Raw genomic sequence first — 19,445 nt, 5'->3', positions numbered from 1 at the left:
CCTAGTTATTATTACACTTTTCTTTCTTAGCTTTTGATTTCTGGTGATCAAAAGAACGCTGTAGTCCTACTGAGAGAAAGAGATGCTATCTCTGCTGTAGCCAACCCATGATACATCAGTGGCTTTGAAGGTTAGAACCAAAGCTTTATACTGGAAGTGAAGTGACACCAAAGAAGGGATCAAAGTTTAGGAGTGATGCATGTATGACAGCATTGGATGGGCTACAGCATGTGTGGCAGGGAATCACTATAAAGGTAACATCCACAGACGCTTACAGAGTGAATTAGCAGTTCTGAGGAGAGAGTGCAAGGTGAGTAGAAGCACTTCTATGTTGTTGAGATTTTGTTTTCTTGTTTAAGTTTGTGCAGTGTTAGTGGATTCATTTACTGAAAAGATATCAATGGTTTATAATGTTTTTGAAAAAAACAATTTTTATGCAAGACTTACCTGTGCTTTTTACCTCAAAGCCTCAAACTGTCAAATAAGATACCTTAATTTTCCTTTCAGGTAGCTGAAAGTAAGATCAGTTAATGTGCCAACTCCCTCCCCTCCAAGTTTTTTAACTAATTTCAGATTTATTCTGGTACACAGCAGCTGGAGTAACTTAAAATTCACAATAAGGGATTCACAACTTGCTGTATATACTCCTAAAAGTCTTCAGATATGTATGTTATAGAACTGTATGCCAGCAAGCGCCAGAATTAAAGCTTCCCATAACATAATGAAGACTTTAAACGTGTCACCTTCTATATTCACAATCTCTGGCTCCTGGCATGTGTTTCAACATCTGACATTCATGGTGTTGACCGACTCCCAACAACCTGCAGCTGAGAGGACTTAATACTTTTCATCTTTTTAAGCAGACATGAACAAATTAATCCTCCCCCAAATCCTGTAATGGTGGAGGTATAACCATTTTATAGAGCCACGTATATGACTTGCTCAAGGTCACAGCACTAGTCAGCCTTATAGCCAGGATTAGGATTCAGGTCTTAATTCAGGTCCCCACTCCTCTGCTCAAGTAGCTATGGCAGGCAATTCTGTGCAGCTTATGGACAACAGTTCTTTTGCCTAAAAATGTACTCAGAATTATGGTTAGAGAGTATAAGAAATTATGGGGGTCATCTGGATTTATTTCTGCAGCAGCCAGCACATGTACAAACTGTATGAGTTCACACTCTTACGCTACTATGTAAAGGAATTTAAACCACATTTTTACCCAGGAAAAAAACCCCACAGTATCTATTATCCTAATGAATAGCAATTAAAACATCATTGCCAGTATTTTCTAGATGCTTTGCAGACCTGCCGTTTACCTAGACAAGGCTCAAAAGAGCTTTATAAATTTAGGGAAAAGATTTTACAAGGCTCCTCATGTTCAGATCTTCTTTCTAGCCACCTCAGTAATATAGTAAGCATTATTGGAAAGACTAAGAAGGTCAGAACAGCATTATAAGAGGCAGGAGAGAAAATGGGAGTCCTGTTATGTGCAGCTTCCTGCAAATTCTAACTGCAGTAAACTGGGTTTCAAATCAATTCAGCAACAAAATTCCTATTGAATTTTAGTAGTGGAGGAATGCATTCACTGTGTCTTTTGCCACATGAATTTTCTCTGAGCTCAGCGAGGCTACTCAGAATAATCCCAGTTTGCAGGACTGTTTATGTCTTAAAGAGATGCCATGCTAAAATAGTTTGCATTTTATAGCTTTCATGGTGCATATATTGATGAATTGGCCTTGATACCAAGTCATCAAAAAAAGTATTTTGTGACCTGTTTTTCATCACTAACTTCATGCTAAAATTTCTCCAAACTGAAAATGAATGTTAATTTTCAAAGCTCGAATTTGTGACTTTACAGAACAAAAATTAATCAAAGAATATGTCTTTCTAGTGCTTTTAGTTCCTTTCAGTTTTGGAAACAATAGCGCTTTGCTTTTCAACTCCAGATGGCACTGTGGTGCTTAACACAACCCAGCTGGGGGAGAGCTGATGGATTCCAAAAGCATGCAAGCTCCTGAAAAACAATGGCTTTCTTGTTTTATGAGAAATCAGCTGCTAATAGTTTTCCAGTGCAGATGTCCTATTTTACTTTCAGTTCGGTGAAGACTGGGCTAACAAATAGCAGTTTATATGCCTGAGATATGACTTGTCGTGGAAGAAAGGACTCGCTTGTCTGTACTTGCACGAGGTCACAAGGGTAGTAGCCCTTGCCTCCGCCAGCAAAACCTAATGCAACACACACTATTGCAGAATGAAGGGAGAAGCTCTGCTGTTGCACAGCTCTTCCTATGCACAGTGACTAATTCTATCTCTGTACAACTGGTAATTCTGCTTATAAAAGTGTATTTTCAAGGATGAAGTGCAAACCACTTAAGTAATGAGGTTATCAGTAACTTTTCTAGGGAAACCCATAGACTTTACTGTTTGGAGGACATCCTTCGCCATTTCATGTTATCACTTAGACTATTGGAAAAATGTCTACAATAATATTCTTCCTTCATATTCATCCTTTGAAAACTTAGGACGTTCATATATTTGCTTAATCATACACTCATCTATACCGCATCTTTTCTTACGTACTAATTTTTTTTGAGATTCTACCCCTAGTTTTTATAGTCTTCTCAACTCTTATTTTTGTAGAAGTCTGCCTGACACCTACATTCTCTTTTAACCCTTCCTAGCTTATACTCTAAGTCTCCAATTTTGTATAGAGTAATTTCTAAATACTTGTTACCTGACCTATGGACCCAGTTAAAGTTCCCAGCTCCCACTACGCAATCACTAAACCATTGCTCAACCCAAGTCTGAGTAACATCACTGGTTCTTCTGTGCATTTCATCTGATAGAATTCTGGAATTTGCTCCACGTGCCATTATATCCCTTTTGATTCCAAGCAAAACTCGAAGAGTTTACATGGCTTCATTTGCAGACTGTTATATTTTTAACCCAAGTAAATCCTTTCCCATAAGTTAATGAAGGAACTGAAGATATACAGAAAGGGCAGGCTATTTGTCATACATCTTCCAGCACAGGTGACTATTTCATTACAAATAGTTTATGAAAGAAGAGTTGCTCAAAAGACAAAAAGGAATGTAAGTGAGAGAGAGATGACTGTTTTAAACAGTCAGGACCTTAAAATAGCCTCAGTTCTCTCTGAAGCACCATATAGAACCCTTTTCCAAAGGCATAAAAAATGCACATACACCTGCCCCCCCCCCCCCCCCCCCGCCCCGGCATCCTTAAGCTCCCCCTAGATTTACAAAATATTGGTGTATTTGTCATGTTAGTTCTGGTAAATGAGTAGCCATAAAACCACACAAGGCAGAATGTCCTACACTACTAGACAATAACAATGCTTCTGAAGACTAAAAACCTGTACAACACCTGGTTTTGTTCCACAGCTCTGTAGCTCTTGATTTTCTTCTCCATCCTGAAAGTTGCATAAGGACAGTGGTGGCTCCTCGTAGCATTACAGAGTGCATAACTGATATGTTATTGGCATATATGACACAATTGATAAACATTTCTTCTTTCGGAATGTGTTTGTGTCCATTCTAGGTCTTCTGAATAAAACTCACAAAATGTTCTGAAATCAATTATTTTAAATTCAAAATAAAGTTTAAGAAAACTGTCCCAAAGCAAAATTTATATACATTATATTTATGGTTTTGCTGCTGACTAGGCAATATTTACATTACATGTAATGCAAAATCTTCCCCTTGCAATAGTCACATTTAAATGTACTCCACTCAGCCTTTAGACTGAAACCAGTGACAGTGCTGACAGGAAGAAAATGAAAGCAGGCCAGACCAGCATCCCTGAAGCTTTTCTAAAAGACCTACTGCTCTTTCCCTTTGCACCTTCTCAACCTGCAGTCTCTGTTGCAATGCCGTGTGCTCGTCTTGTAGGAGGAAGATGAGCACTACTCAAAGCACCTTTGGCAACGTACTGTTTTTAAAAAAGCTTTTGGGGGTGGAGTATCTCCCCAAATCTAATTATGTAAAGCAAAGCATGTTCTAGGTACTGTGTTGCCAAGGCTGCTGCTCAGCCCGTGAGCAACTGCACACCTACACTCAGTTGTCTGGCCACTGATTCACACCAGTAGCAAGGTGAATCCCTCATATACCTTCACAACTATGTGCTTGCTGGAGCAGTTGCAGTGTTAAACTGTCTCATGTACTTAAAGAGGTTGCAATTTTGTTTTTTTTGCCTTTGCTACATGCTCGTGTAAAGTGTAACACAAATGGCACATGAGTGGCCTCAGCCAGAATCAGCAACCAGTTGCTTTTCTGACCCAAGTAACTTACCGTGGCATGGGCAGTTGCATCAGACAAACATGTCTGATGTCTTCTGTGGTCATAAGCTAGACTTACTCTAAGCCTGTTTGGAATTGAAGATGTTGCAAAATATTATTTGATACATTTTGCAAAACACGGATAGGAGATGACATCTGAGGAAAATGAAGAATGGCAGTAGTACCTATAGATAGTAGAGCCTTCCAGAACTGAAGCAAGAGAATTAAACGTTGGATGGAACGTAAAGGAAACTGGTCTGCACAAAAGAAGTAGGTTCGTGTCCCAATTACTGTCTGCAGAAACCAATTCTGCAAGTTTCTTTGTGGGCCATCTAGCCCTCTCTTTGCCTGGTGGGGAAAAAGGTACAGAACTTCTATAAATGTTTCATCACTAATTTAGGCCTAAACATGTGTTTGTGGGTTGTTTGGGTTTTTTTTTAACAAGTACTACTGTATTGCTGAGCAGCCTCATACTTCACTTTTTGCTTCCACTAAACCTGCTGCCAGATGAGGGCTGGGTGTGGGGGATGTGGCTTAACATTAAATGCAGAAGAAGTGGTATCCCAAACAACCGTGTATGCTGGGGATCAGAGTCCTCCCACTCTCTTTTCAGCTTTCAGAATAAAGCAGCAGGATTTATGAGATCACTTAAAATTTCAAGCTAGTTAAAACTATAGTTCCTAGAGATTACTCTAGAACTAGATATTTTATTATTTTGGATTGTTACATAAACATTCCAGAGCATGCAACTTAGTTTTCCCACTGTAGTTTTACTCTGCAATACTTACCTTTTCTCTAATAAACTGTTTGCACATGTTCACTTCTCTCTTTGAAAATCTGTTTTTGCAGAAATATCAATTTTGGCTTTTACATTTTTTTTTATATCTTCCTCTTAAGGGAACAATTCATCCTCCTCTTTCTGCCAAAATGCAGTGATTGGTAGCACTGCTGAATTTTTTTAGTGTACCTTTTTTGTTACAGCCATAGCTATGCAGCCACATTTATAAAGCTTATTAGGATAGTGATACATTCATATTTTTTAATGGGAAAATAAACAAGCTAAGGCTGAAGTTTTATGGCTCACCACATTAAATAGCCAAACTTTTGAAGTTTCTCATTTAAACTCATCCTAGAGCTGTCTACGCTCACCACTAATGCAAGTTTTCGTTATCTATCACCTTCTTTATCACTATGAAAATAGTGTTTTTGGAGCCTGCTGGCAGAGATCATTCTCAGAAAATGATCATCACATTGTTGGTATTTCTTCAGATCTGGGCTGACGTTTCAAACATCCCATCCCATTTTCTGGAACAAGCACACCACACCATTTTCCAAAATTAATCCAAAGATGATGGCCAACCAAGGGAGCAGTCGGTTCAAGTTCAATGTAACTGCAAAAGAAAACAGAACAAAATTATCACTTACCATTTAAGAAGATCATAGAAACCATGTGAGAATTCATATTAGTTTGTATGTATACGAAATCGCACAAATCTGTTAAAAGTCTGCATTCCAAAGCCATGCATAAAATTACCATGAAATTTTCATTTTCCAGAGACGCAAAGAATTCTATTTTATGTTTCAATGATCCATGATGAGTTGTCTAAAATTCTAACTGATGGATCTGATGGATATAATACAGCATGTACAGAGATGATGGTGAGATAAGAGGTGCTTTTTCTTTTTTTAATGAAGTGTTTTGTTTCATTCACTTTCTATTAAAGTCTAAATAACACAGTTTCAAGCTAGAACTATTTCGTATCTGATACCGATTAAAAAATGTCACAACAACAATAATAATGACTTCTATAACAGCTGCATTCTCTCACACACACTCTGTACAAATAAAGTAGTAATAAAAAAAGCAAAAACGTACCTCTAATTGCCTGAGAGTTTGATATCAAGACAAACACTTTTATAAACGCAAGGCACACAGGTGTGTAGTCATGTTCCCAAATAACAGCTGGAATTAGCAAAAGCTTTCCATAGCTGGACAACAGCAGTGCTTTGAGAAGTAAAATGAAGTCAGACTTTGTTTTCAGCATTTTAGGTCTCATCCACCATAAGGTAATAAAAATGCCAACCAAAAATGAAGTTTGTTCTAAGAGGAAATAAGAGGAGTTGGAAAGAGAGAATGAAGTGCCAAAATCAAGTCCTTTTTTGGATGAATTTCAGTGAAATGACATGTCCCAAATGCAACTGAGTCACTGCTATTTAAAAGACAGACGCAAATATAAACATGTCCTCCATCTCCTGTGTTCATTTTAATAGGCAAATATGAGTATTGCTTACTTAAACTAATTCAGTATCATGACATTCAGAATAATTCTATCACAGAATTCTATCTGTAGGATTGTCATACTTGTCATTTCTGACACCATACAGCACAGGAAGTTTAGCATAAGAACCTCTTTACTTTTCCTTTTTAACAAAAGGAGAGTTTTTTTCAGCTGTCTGTTAGCCTGTAAAACAAAATCAATACTTGTCTTCTTTGAAAAGGTCACCAGCAAGGAACCCTTTCCATCCAGCATGAGAAAGAACACTACAGTGAAAACATCATTGAGATATTAGAGTTTTTTTGACACCGTGTTCCTGTGTAACACTGGAATTAATGCAGATGTCAAAGCAACTCTCACGACAACTGTAACAGATGAATTACTACTGAAGAATGAGTTCCAATATTTTTACTGACATGTTATGAAAACCTACTTCGAGCAACATTAGACAACAAATGACTTAAGTTAAACTCTGAATGTCTAAGGGAAATGCTAGTTTTAGTCTGCGGGCTTGATTTAAACACTATCAACAGAAAATGTATGAGAATAAAAGTATTAACCAAAATAAAACAAAAACCCTCCCTTGCCTTCAAATGTATTTACTCGTTACCAGTAATGACACTGCTCTGTATTTCTGTGTATTCATTAAAAAAAAATACAAACCAACAGATACAGCTTTTCCCAATTATTGTGTACTTCTGTAAGGATCATCCTTAATGTTGTATTGCCTTAATGAATAATGAACCTTGAAATCAACATAAAATATGGAATAAGGCTGAGCTCCACATTGGTCTTCAAACTATGTAAATGGATTCAGAGAAGGATTTCTGAATACTGCCACTTTTCAATATTTTGATATCTAATGCTGATCATATCAGTCTGAACTGTAATCAGGATCAAAATATGCATTTGCATTAAATGAAGGCAAATTAGAGAGTATGTGTATAATCGTTTAACCATACTGGGTTGGACATGACATCCATTCTGTATTAATTTTTGGAATATGGGCTTGCTGAAAGACTCATAAAGTTATTCAATGCTTAAAGAGTAGATAGTGACATGAACTAATCATCTATCTTACCTAAAGAAGCTATACCAAACATTCTATAAAAATCCCATTCCTTGGCATATCTGATTAAGTCATCAGGATCTATGTTTTGGCTTGAATCCTGTAGTTGCAACCACCTGAGGTAAGCTTCACAGAGCAAACAAAATACGCAGAGCTTCCCATGAATCTGGTAAATGAAAGAATAATAAAAGCATTAGTATTAAATCAGCATAAATTAAAGCGTTAGTATGAAATTGGTATTTAAAATACATTTCAACATCTCTACACAAACAACCTCTGTAGGTTTATTATTTTTGTTTAGAAATATAAGCAAATTGCTTCTGTTGAGCCACTAGATTAGCACATCATGCTTTTAACGTCAATCAACACGATAGGCAAATTAGAGGGTATAGAAAACTGCATGAACAGTTCCATACAGAAGAAGGTATATAAATGTGGTTTCTAAAGCCTGCTCTATACTTTTTTAAAATTGGGAATGCTGTTTCAGTTAGGAATATAAAAACAAAATTGTGCCGTAGCTAGTAGAATTATACTAACAAAAATTTCAGTTTAAGGGCAACTATTCCATTCAATGAACTAGTTTAAATAGCCTTGTTTCTCTTTTTCCCTGGGACAATCTCCATTAGAAGAAACTGGTAGTGTAGTTATACCAAAAATAGTTCAGATAAGGGTGAGGTACCAAAAATAAATGGAGCAATACAGCCAAACAAAACTTAAAAATATCCTTTGAAGTGACTGCAAAAATGATGTCGTGAGAGCCCATAGTTAGCATATTTCCACATTAAACAGTCTATAAGCCAGTGTGTATGTGGGGTGAATTCTGATTTTATACAGATTTAAATGAACCAATGCAATTTCTGTGTGTGGATTCTACTTTTGCCATTAGTAACTAGTTATGCCAACTGCACGTACATGCACAGGCTAAGCCAGTTTACAATTCAACTCAATTTATTTGAATAGATGAAATTTCCACAGATGGAATAGTTCTTCCTGAAGCTTCATGGAAAACATCATGAACAGTCTCCAGAAGCATTGAATTAATTAAAAATCCTTTAGTCAGATTTATGCTTGAAAGATGAGGCGAGTATGTTTATCTACATTGCTTAACACTGGACTGGCCAAGAAGTATCAACATGAACACAGCATATGCTTATGCTTGCTTGGTTTGCTCTAGATTAGCTTCCCTCTCCCGGGAAATCAATCCATAAAGTAACAAGATGGATTCTGTCAGAAAAGCTACAACTCTACACTCCAGCCTGGCCAGCACAACTAAATTGACCACGTTACTCTGCATCAACAACGCTTCATGTGAAAGCCACTATCTTTTGCTATAGTTTTGAGGGCATGGTTAATTACTCAGGAAGAAACTCATGAGAAATTAGTACAGTTTTAATTGGCATAGTATTGTCAATATGGTATGTTATACTACCACAGCTCATTTCAGAAAGAATTGTTTCCAACAGGAACTTAATTTGGAAATTAATTTGAAATTAGATCTTTCTCTTTCAATGTAGTTTAGCACATCATCCTTTTAACATCAATTAACATGACAGGCAAATTAGCAGGTGTAGAAAACTGCATGAACAGTTCCACACAGTTCCTTCTCTTCTCTTTAACGTGTAAGATGACTGCTGTATTTGCTGATATTGTGGCATCACTACTGCGGAGACAGTAACTTTCTTAGTAACAGCTGTAGTTTGAGATTTCATGTGTTGTGTTCATGATCTAACTGGTTCAGCTTGCTGGAACCTGTGGAAGAGCAGGAGAAGAACAGTCTCCAAAATTTTACAACTGTTACAATCAACTTGCCAAATCTAAACATATCTTTAACCAAAAAAAGTCACAGGGTGGAGGCATAGCAACTTACATTTATCTTTGTATTGAAAAGAATGTGCCTGTATGCTTGTGCTTTACATAAAATAGCATTAATCAAGATGATAACGGGATCATACTCAATGTATTTGTCCACAGGTTTCTGGCAGGATTTCTGAAAGTCACAAAATAACAAAAATTAGGGGAAAAAAAAGCAAGAGTTTATGAAATGTTCCTCTAATCTTAGCACAACTGCATAAATCCAAACCAGCTATTCAATTCTTACTAGTCTTTCCTTAATGTAATCTTCATTTTCAATAGGTTTTCAATCCATCCAGAAAAACTGCTTCCCTTCCCTTGACACTACAGTTGACACACAGACTTCCCTTGTAAAGCATAAAGATACATTATTGATTTTTACAGGCTTCAGATTAACACAGATAATAAACTATGCAAGGATGTAGTTATCATTTTGTGCCCTGCAGATGCAAAAAAGCAAACTACCTTTCCAAGACTCAAGAAATGCACCAGTATCTTGTTAAAGGTTAACTGATCATGGCTCATCTACTGGGTATTTTAGGGGTTTTTTGGTATTTTTTTGAAAGAAAATTAATTTCTTCTATCACTTCCTTCTTTTCAGAGATGCTTTATCCTCATATTCTACCTTTTTCTTCCTTTCAAGAAGACAGTAAATGTTTTTTGCTCTTGCATTGTTCTTCTGTACTGGTAAACTGTCCGGATGTTTGAACTGATTTTCCATTATTGACCAAACACCAATATATTCAGGATACTGGTAATGTAGTTTTCATGCACAGATACAGCCAAAGAGTCAGAAGTTACTACTAAACAGTGGTAAGACACTAGACCATTACTTCTCCAATACATCTGCTGGTTCCCGCTGTGCCTACTAGAGAGGTTATTTCACCCTGACCACTGGGAACTGCGTGTCATCAACCCCCTTCAGATTTATTGACTTACCTGCATGGGTGACCACTCCTTGACTGGAGAAATGAGAAGGGCTAACAAAAGGCTATTATACTAGCTGTGAACAGGATGGTTAAACAACAGTCTTACAAAAGGCTCACCTAGCAGACCTGAGGGGGAAATAACTTCTAGCAGAGAGCTGAGGAGCAGCAGCAGTTGATCACAGCAACCACTTCAGCTCAAACAAACGCACTTACAGGAGGGTGCTCGCTTGCAGGTCAGCTTTCTCCTGCTGCCGATCCTCCAGTTCAGCTACTTGTTTCCTCCAACCTGTCCTCAGCTAATCCCACTCCCCTGGGCCTTCACATTAGCTGCCATGCTCAGAGTAGAACAGTCATAGAAACGATCTCTATTTCCATTTTAATGAGTGCACGGCTGTGCACTGCCAGAAGAGAAATCTATGCACACAGCTTTCTGAAATGCTGCAACAGTCAAAAATGCAGCATTAGACACCACACACCTACAGACAAAATCCCAAGAAAGAAAAACAATTTTTTTTTCAATTTTATAGGGATTCCTTGTGTCCAAAGTTAAAAGGCCTTGCTATTTACCAGAATTATTATTGGAGAATTTGAGAATGCAAAATTTAACTAGCAAATTGTCTCAAAAGTCCAACATCCATATCAAGAAAAACATCCAAACAAATGCATAAATTGAATAGAGTGTCTATGGAATGTCACTGGCAGTAATCAGTGTTTCTTGGTCCAGCTCAAGAAAAAGCCCAACAAACTCATTTGGATTAGAAAAGAAAATACTGTGTATGACAGTACACAAGTTAGAGGTAATGAATGCAAAAATTGACTCAATTAACCAACAGTTTGATAGGTCTAAAATTAAAGTAAGCGACATGGAAGAAAGGACATAATTAAAAGAAGACCACAGCTACAGGATTTAATAGCGTGAAAAAGAAATTGCAACTATAATTAAAGGCAGTGTCTTGCTTCATTTCTTTCTACAGTGAAATCATGAACAGATATTCTTATAGGTGGTAATTTAGGTATATCAAATCTCTGGGTTGCTGTAGCACAGGAAAACTTTTTTTTTTTTTAATAGGCTTATTCACACAAGCACTGGACAAGCACATACAAAAGATTACTCTTGAACACAATGGGTGTCATAAAGGTTTGATGAAGGATATTCTACATACCCCAGGATTTATTATGCTCTCAAATTTCCCTACGACAGAACATTTTTTGACCAGGGTCAAAAACCTTTCTGAGAAGAGTAAAGAATGATCTTTTCAAGTGGAGGGTCCCAACCAAACACCAATCAAAAAACTTGCAGTTAAGAGGTACTGAAAAATTTTCACTGACAGCTGACATGAATTTTAGACAATTAAAATATATCAGACTAACACTCCAGGCAAAACCAATGATACAGAAATTCTACTGCAGGAATGTAAGGAGACTGCTACCAATGAATACACATATAGTGGTGTTACCCATAAGAATGGGTCTTCTGCTCCACAGCTTCTGGCAGCTACAACCAAATCTTCTGCAGATGTTTTTACATACGCACACCCCCACACCCCTGCCTGTCTTCTAGAGCTAGACAAGAGCCCTATTCTTAATATATTTTATTTCTGTTTGAGTCTCAACTGCGTGAAGGAAAAGTCTTCTGTGCTTACCCAGCCAGTGACCTAGCCAGCGTGAGTTAACTCAGTGACTTGTGACACCGGCAAACCACCTTACTGCAAAAGACTTGCATGTGCACTGCCTATATAGGACTAACTGGACAAAATGAAGATGACACTTGCTATACCATGAGAACATTACAGAATTAATAGACCCTCTAAGATGAAATTTTCTCCATATCTGGCTTTTTTGTTATTTTTTCCAGCTGTACTGCTAAAACATCTGACACTAGCCTTAAATGCCTAGGAAGGAAACCTGTGACTAGAGCCTGACTTCAGCAAAATCAATGCAAGCAAGGGTTAATGCAGTTTAATCACACATAGGGTTAACTAGATGGCTTTATCTAGTTGAAGTGATATAACTGTACGGACATCAATAATCACTAACACTTTCAGAGAAGATCAGTATGAGCAGCTCAGCTATTACAGAGAACTGCTTGCACGCTTCCTTTTAAGATTTTAGTCAGGCAGTTTAGAGTGAGCTACAAAACTGGTGCTCAGGTCTCATTCCCAATTGCAGTTCTGCACAGCAGTAGCCCATGGCCTGTTCAGCATGACTGAAGAAGGCACATCTTTAACAAAACCGAGCTTTTTCAATCTTCTTTGGGCTTTCTCAAAGAAATGCCTCAGTTACCATAACCAGTTCTAAAATGATAGAAAGAAGTAACTGGATTTCTCTCTGTTTTTAACCAACTTTTAATTTCTTCCTTAAATATGTAATTGACATCAGAAACAGGAAATAACTGGTATCTTTCCATGAAAAAACAGACATTACTTTGATTAAAAGGTACTTTCAGATTATGTTGCAGAAGAGAAAGGTCAAGCTTGACACCATAAATTCTATTTACATATCTTCTTCCAAATTGGTAAATTTAAGGAAAATTATGAATGTTTGATACTGACACACAGAATTCCAATAGATACTGTGCTCCCCTAAAAAAGGGTGTTCAATCTATTTCAATATTCTAATGAATTTAAATGGTATTAGTTTAGGAATTGTTTGACTAATCAAATATTTAGGAACATTCGACTATGCTTGACTGTTGTTTCCAAAAAACCCCCAAACCTTCCACTTTCATAACTTTGAAATTTGCTTAGTTATTTTAAAAAAATGTATTTAAAAAAAATGAGCAAAGGCAGCTTTAAGAAAAAAAAGAAATCTTCAAAAGCTAGTACAATCATGTTCTTTGTAGTGTAGTGTATCAGATTCTTTCTGATCAAAGCAATCCAAAACCGTTAAGGAAAGTAACATCTGTTTTAACATCTCGGTTGTGTTAAATAAGACAAAAGAAATACTGAAATGTTAATTCAGACTGCACGTTTATCAGCCTTTTATAAACACTACTCAAAAGACATACATCTTCTTTGTTCATGCAGTTCACAAACATATGCCAAATAAAATACAGTGTATAAATATTTGAGGAAATACCTACTGTCACTGAAGGGCAAAGTTCCTGAAGTATATGAACATGACTTTTTTAGAGTGCTCTCTTCAACATTAAAACATAACTGAATTTTTAAGTAAAAGTATTTTGGGATGTGGGTGGTGGAAAGGGGAAATGTTCTTGAAGAGGAAGCCATAGGACACAGCAGAAAACGAAAATACATAGTGAATTACCAAGCTTCATCCTGAACTAAAAATACCATGAAAACCACATCAGGAATATGTTTGCAAATCTCTGGTCGTCAGAAACACCAGTAAAACAGCCTCATTTTAGTATTTCTTTCTCCAGGGTTTGGAGTTTAGCAAAATTAAGCTACAATCTTTTGCTGGACTACATGTACAGCAAATTTTAACAACATTTACATAGCTTCAACATGCACATAGGTCCATTTACACAGGTTCATAGGGCAAACTAACACAGACCCATCATTTTCCGAGAATGCCCTTAATCCCAGTTGCACCCTTAAGCCATAAAATGTAATTAGCTGTGCTGCTTTCAGGAATGGGTTCTTTATTAGGGATGTGGCTAAGTGTCATAATAAGCTGAAAAACAAAACAGCCCAGTTTCAGATGCATTCCATTTCAGAAAACGGGAATTAAAAATATTGTTTTATAATTTTTCCTTTATGATACATTTTCCAGCGGTGAGTTGGTCTGCAGATTTGAGTTATGTAAATAAGAACAATAACATACTTTGTTTTCCAGGATGATCTTTGTACTCTTGACAGATTCTTTACCTTGCCTCATAAATGCTTCGCATTCAAAGCATTTATACTCTCTCTGCCTTGCTGCAATAAAAGAGCTTTTCAATTATTTTTTAATTGCAGAAAAGATAAATGAAGTGTGCACTGCTCAGGCAATTTGGCTTTCTTATTACAAAACACAAGGGGGATCCTGACTGAGCTCTACATATTGTAATGAATAATTTCTTTCCCTTTGTTAGGGTTTGGAATGATTAACATCTTTAAAACTTTATTTTTAAACACAAAAACATATATGTAATTTAAAACCAAATAAAAACAAATTACATGTTTTTCCTTCTATTTTTTAATAAGTCAAGTTTGCTAATTTCCTTTTATATTCATTACAGTTTGACTGCAGAATTTATTCCAGGTTAGCCAAACGTGGGTTTTTTTCCCTATAGCATTAACGCTATAGTGGCAATGCTATCTGAATGGTATTTTTTGTTACTGTTGTCAATGGTTGGTTCGTAATATATTCAGTGATGATTGGCTATATTATTTACAAATCATTCACGTTTTAAGGATCTCAAAATAATTAACAAAAATCACAATAAAGAACCACCTAGGCTTACTTTCACCATCGCTTCTGGTTCGGAATGGGGAAAACATCAGTATGTTCACAGCATAGGACTAGAACCAGCCCCATGAGTTGCAAAGCGACCACCAGAAGTCACCTTCATTGGAGGCAATCCTAACACGCCTGCACACCCCCCCACACCTCCCGCCACCCCCCAGTTATCATGCTGAAGAAAAAGCACACTGAACAGGTCTCCCTGAGGAGGTGAGTTTCCTCAGAATTTTATTATCCATTTTTAAGTACCTTTAAGTTCTTTCTAAGGAGCAATAGTCCACCTGTCTCTCATAATGGCACTTCCACAGCAGAATATATGCAGGATGAGAAAAAGGTTCATTCACTAAATGCAAATCTCAAGCAAGAAGGAATGTGCAATACCAGAGGTCTGGGCTAGGCTTCTGCTGAAAGTGGCCTTGATTAAACAAAGCAGATGAAAAAAAAGTTACAGAACTTGAAGAATTTGTGGCAGTTAGCCACCTTGCAGAGCTCTTAACAAAAGACATGACCTTTCCATCCCGAGTTTTATGGTACTGTATGGACTTCTATGTTTGACAGAAGAAGCTATCTTTAGGTTCTGCAGTATCCTTTGCAAATTTATTTCCAGAGTGGATAGTAACGCTTGTGAGGTCTTTAATGCTTGCCCACATTAAAATTACAATATGGAGCTCAAAGACACTTTTAATTATCTTAAGAGCAGTAACAAATGCTGCAGGAACTAAATTGAAGCAGCACCATGAATATTAGGCTGAATTTCCAAAACTGTACTCTAATATTGTGGGCTGGAAACAGATGTTCCCTAATGGAACCTTTTAGTATTTGCCTCTGGAAAAAATCCATTCTTCTCTTCAACAGATTAGTAAGAGAACACAGACACATGGTATTTTGCTTAGGCATTCAAATTTAAATCTTCAACCTGAAAATCATGCCCAGATCAGGTTAAACACATCCTAAAAATAAATGTACAACTAGACAAACTGTTGGGAGAACTTAGATTCTTCAACCTCAAGATGATGTTCTGAAAGGTGTTGAATGACAGTAACATCCCAAGAATGGCAAAGACCTTTTAGATGCAGATTTATTAATTTATCAAGGATAAGTTTAAACTAGGATTAGGGCAGGTCTGTAGGTCAGTATAAAACAGTGACGATCTTGGCAATGTTCTGCTTGTTCCTAATTTTCTGTGGCCCTTTATATTACACATCACGTGGAACAAATGTTGGGTTGTTGGGTTTTTTTTTCCTTAATGTGTCAGTATTTTCATGTACTACCTGAAAATGGGAATGAAACACAATTATCCCAAAGCTTTTTAACAAAAGAATTATCTAGACAATGTCCATTGGCCTCACTTCGAGTATCACTATACAATCTTTCTATGTACTTTTTACTTTTTCTTTCTTAAGCTACAATGGAGTAGCAGTACTCAATGCTCTAATTCCACAAAGACAGATGAAAACTGTTCTCAGGCTGGGTGATCACACCTTCTAATCTTACCTAGACCTCCAATTTTTCCTAAATAACTTCAGCTTTTCCTAAGTTTTTAGAGGCCTACACTGTTAAGTTTTATAAATACCTGGTATAAATGATGTTTCACACTGGTAAGTGGGACCTTTGTATTTTCTGAAGTGGAGAAGACTTTTAAGCTATCATTATTTTCAGGTCAAGATGATTCATAACACTGACAAACTCATTGTAACACTGCTCGTGAAAGTTTGTTAAGGGTATCAAATGACATTCTGTACTTGACTGGTTTTTGTTGCCAGTAGCATGATGCTGACCAACTTTTCAAGTCTCTGGCAGGAACACAGCGTTGCCTGCATGGAGTAGAATGCCTGCACAGGGTTAGTGCAGTCACAAAACTATCCTTGCAAATGAAAAGGAAAAAGTAAAACAAGAATTGCCCTATTAGAAACCATGAGGTCTTGGTAGCTAGAGACAACAGCAGTGCTTTCCTGCAATATGCAGATAAATCTGAATTCAGATCAGTTCAATTGAAGGAATCTTTTGATTTGGCAATCTTCTAACATTCTCATCTCCACTTTATAAACCATGAGCTAACATGTTTTTTACTGATGTGCTTCGTATTGCCTGTTTCTCCTGTGGACCGCTCCTACTCTCAGCACTTCCTGGGTGGCCAGATATGGAGAGAAAGGCTTAGAGATGATATGACATGCACCACATAGGAGCAACTAGGACTAAGACTGAAACTAAACCCTGGTAACCCACAACACAGACAGAGGAAACAGCCTGGTAGGAGTCAGTGAAAAATGGTACCGATCTGGACCTGCATGAAAAAAGGTGGACAGAATTCCAATTTGCTAGGAACATGTGATTCTTTGCTCTTTCTTTTACTCTGTTATTTACTCTTTTGGTAAGAGTTTGGCGTTTGTGATGAACACAGCAACTGGGACTTAAGTCTTTGATTCCACATGGGATGGCACAGCTCTGGAAGACCAGGATCTTCGGTCCTCAAATGGTTAAATGCTAAGAGGGCTGAGTGCCATCTACTGGCTCCCAGTTTGCCTTAGAGATTATCATAGCCAAATTAATAACCATAATTGATGACCTGGGTTTACAACATGTGCTAAATCTTATGTGATATGGCTGCAGGCATAAGCTTTATACTTGTCCTTTTGTATCCAACTTGTCCTTCATTTCAAAGACAAGTTCGAAGCTCCACATAAAAGAGCTCCAGAGAAAACCATTTACATTTTTATGATGTACCAATGATGAATTTTGACTACACTATTTGACTACCAATGATTTGATGTACTCCATATCCACTACTAAACATGACACATTATACTAACACAATACGCAACTAAAAATCAATTTCTCCTTGCAGTGTGCATGTCTAAAGCCAGCAGAAATCAATCTCTATTACTTTGTCTTTTACCTAAGAAAACTGCTGATCTCTCCAGTTTTTGGAATGTCTGCAGAGATTTTTGTGTACATTTTCAGCTGGTTTATGCTCTGCAGCAACAAGCCATTTTAACTGACTGCTGGGCTGGGAAAAGAGAAGGATGTGAATCAACTTTTTCTACTATGATCAGTAATTTGTACGTATCTTGTTTTCACAGCCTCTTGTTGATAACAGAAGCTGAGATCTAACATGTACATCTTTCAGCCTGAGCTAACTGCCGTTTCCCCAAATATAAACTGGCCACAGACCACTACGATCTGGTTGCCTATGATCTCTATTTTTGATCTAAGGAATGCTTGAATGACTCAAAGTTATAAACCCATAAAGGAATTCATCACAGGTTTCATACAAAGCTTTCTGGTCACCTGTTATGTTTATAGCTTCCTGGTTAGTAAATCAACCCACCTTCTATCAGCCTTCTCAAAATGCTAAGGGCTACAAAACTAGGGGAAACAACCACAGAGGAAGTTTGAATGATACACAACTAATTCCTTACAAAATATTCAACAATTGCTTGAAGCACAAGGTTTCCCAAATTTATAAGGAGCAGGCAGGATGTTGTGAAACACAATCACGTATAAAATCAAAGGCTTAGTCAAGATGTATTTGCAGATCCCTCCATTCCAAATTTTTTTTTTCCCACCCCAAAATATAGGGCGCCAAGTGATCCATTTTTTTACACGTTATGAAAAAAAAAAGTCAAAACTAACCACTGGTGACAAGGCTACATAAACTGTATCAAAAACTGAAAACAGTGATTTAGAAATAGCTGAAAACAGTGCTTTAAAAGATAATTTTTTTTTTTGCTGCAGCTGCAAAATCTCCAAGAAAACGTAGGATACACTAATAAAGTTATTTTAACATTATGAAAACACCATGGAAAAAGAAAGAACTCTGTGAGAGGCAGAGTGGGAAGGGAGAGCAGTAAACAGCGTAGAACATGCTGGTTCCATTTTGGAAAGTACAACCACTGCAGCTGGGTTAGTAATACAGCAGTCCTCGCACGTACATTGAATAATCATCAGTCAAAACCTGACATTTAGGTCCAGCACTTTCCCAGCCGCGCTGAAGTTGTCTAACCACGCAGCCGCGCTCAGATCTGCCTTTCAGGGAGTAAAAGCCAGGGAGCACAGCGACAGGGCCGCCACAGGCCAGCCGGGACAGCGCTACCACACAGCTACCCTCGAGGAACCGGAGGAAATGGCGGCCGGAAGCGCGGCGAACCCAACACCCAGGGCCACGCGCCCCGCGGGACAGGGCGCGAGGCCGGCAGCGGGCGGAGCTTCCGCCGCGCGGGGCGTGCCGAGGGGGCGGGGCCAGGCGGGCACGCCACCACGTTGCCACCGCCTGCTGAGGTCGCAGCCTCTCACTTACACCCGTTCCCTCCCCTCGGGCCTCCCTCGCCCACCGCCCGGCTCCCCCGTTCCCGTCGCCCCGACTCACGCAGATGGAGATGCGGAGCACGCCGCGCTGGTAGTCCCTGTACAGCTCGGCCGCCTCCCTGTTGCATTCGATGCAGCGGTAGGCGCCAATCGCCGCCATGGCACGCCGGAGCACGCCCCGGCCTGTCAGCGCTTCAAACCGCCTCGCTTCCGCGTTCGGGAGGGGGCGGAGCCGCGCCGCGTTGCATTCCGGGAGTTGTAGTTTTCTGCCGCCGGCGCCGTCGGCCGGGGGGCGCCGGCGCGGAACTCCATGT

At 38.2% G+C, this 19,445-nt stretch overlaps 1 protein-coding gene across 2 annotated transcripts; it reads right to left on the bottom strand.

The window, feature by feature from the left end:
• Positions 1-1,781: 1,781 nt before the first annotated feature.
• Positions 1,782-19,362, bottom strand: ARV1 (ARV1 homolog, fatty acid homeostasis modulator). 2 transcript variants are annotated; one of them, XR_003926427.2, is made up of 6 exons: positions 19,193-19,362; positions 9,507-9,626; positions 7,652-7,805; positions 6,171-6,395; positions 4,480-5,685; positions 1,782-4,380 (listed from the first exon to the last, which is right to left on the bottom strand). XR_003926427.2 is itself a non-coding variant. In XM_030036038.2 (5 exons), exons 1-5 carry the CDS (start codon positions 19,289-19,291, stop codon positions 5,579-5,581), a joined length of 705 nt encoding a protein of 234 aa, XP_029891898.1. In that variant the 5' UTR covers positions 19,292-19,362; the 3' UTR covers positions 1,782-5,578. The 2 variants fall into 2 exon arrangements, 1 of the variants encoding a protein (XP_029891898.1); XM_030036038.2 differs by having other exon boundaries at positions 1,782-5,685.
• Between the last annotated feature and the right edge of the window lie 83 nt (positions 19,363-19,445).

The sequence above is a fragment of the Aquila chrysaetos genome, chromosome 13 (genome assembly GCF_900496995.4).
Source record: "Aquila chrysaetos chrysaetos chromosome 13, bAquChr1.4, whole genome shotgun sequence".
NCBI classification, from domain to species: Eukaryota; Metazoa; Chordata; class Aves; order Accipitriformes; family Accipitridae; genus Aquila; species Aquila chrysaetos.
The sequence above is the reverse complement of the archived record's forward strand: the minus strand, read 5'-3'. Positions and strand labels throughout refer to the sequence as shown.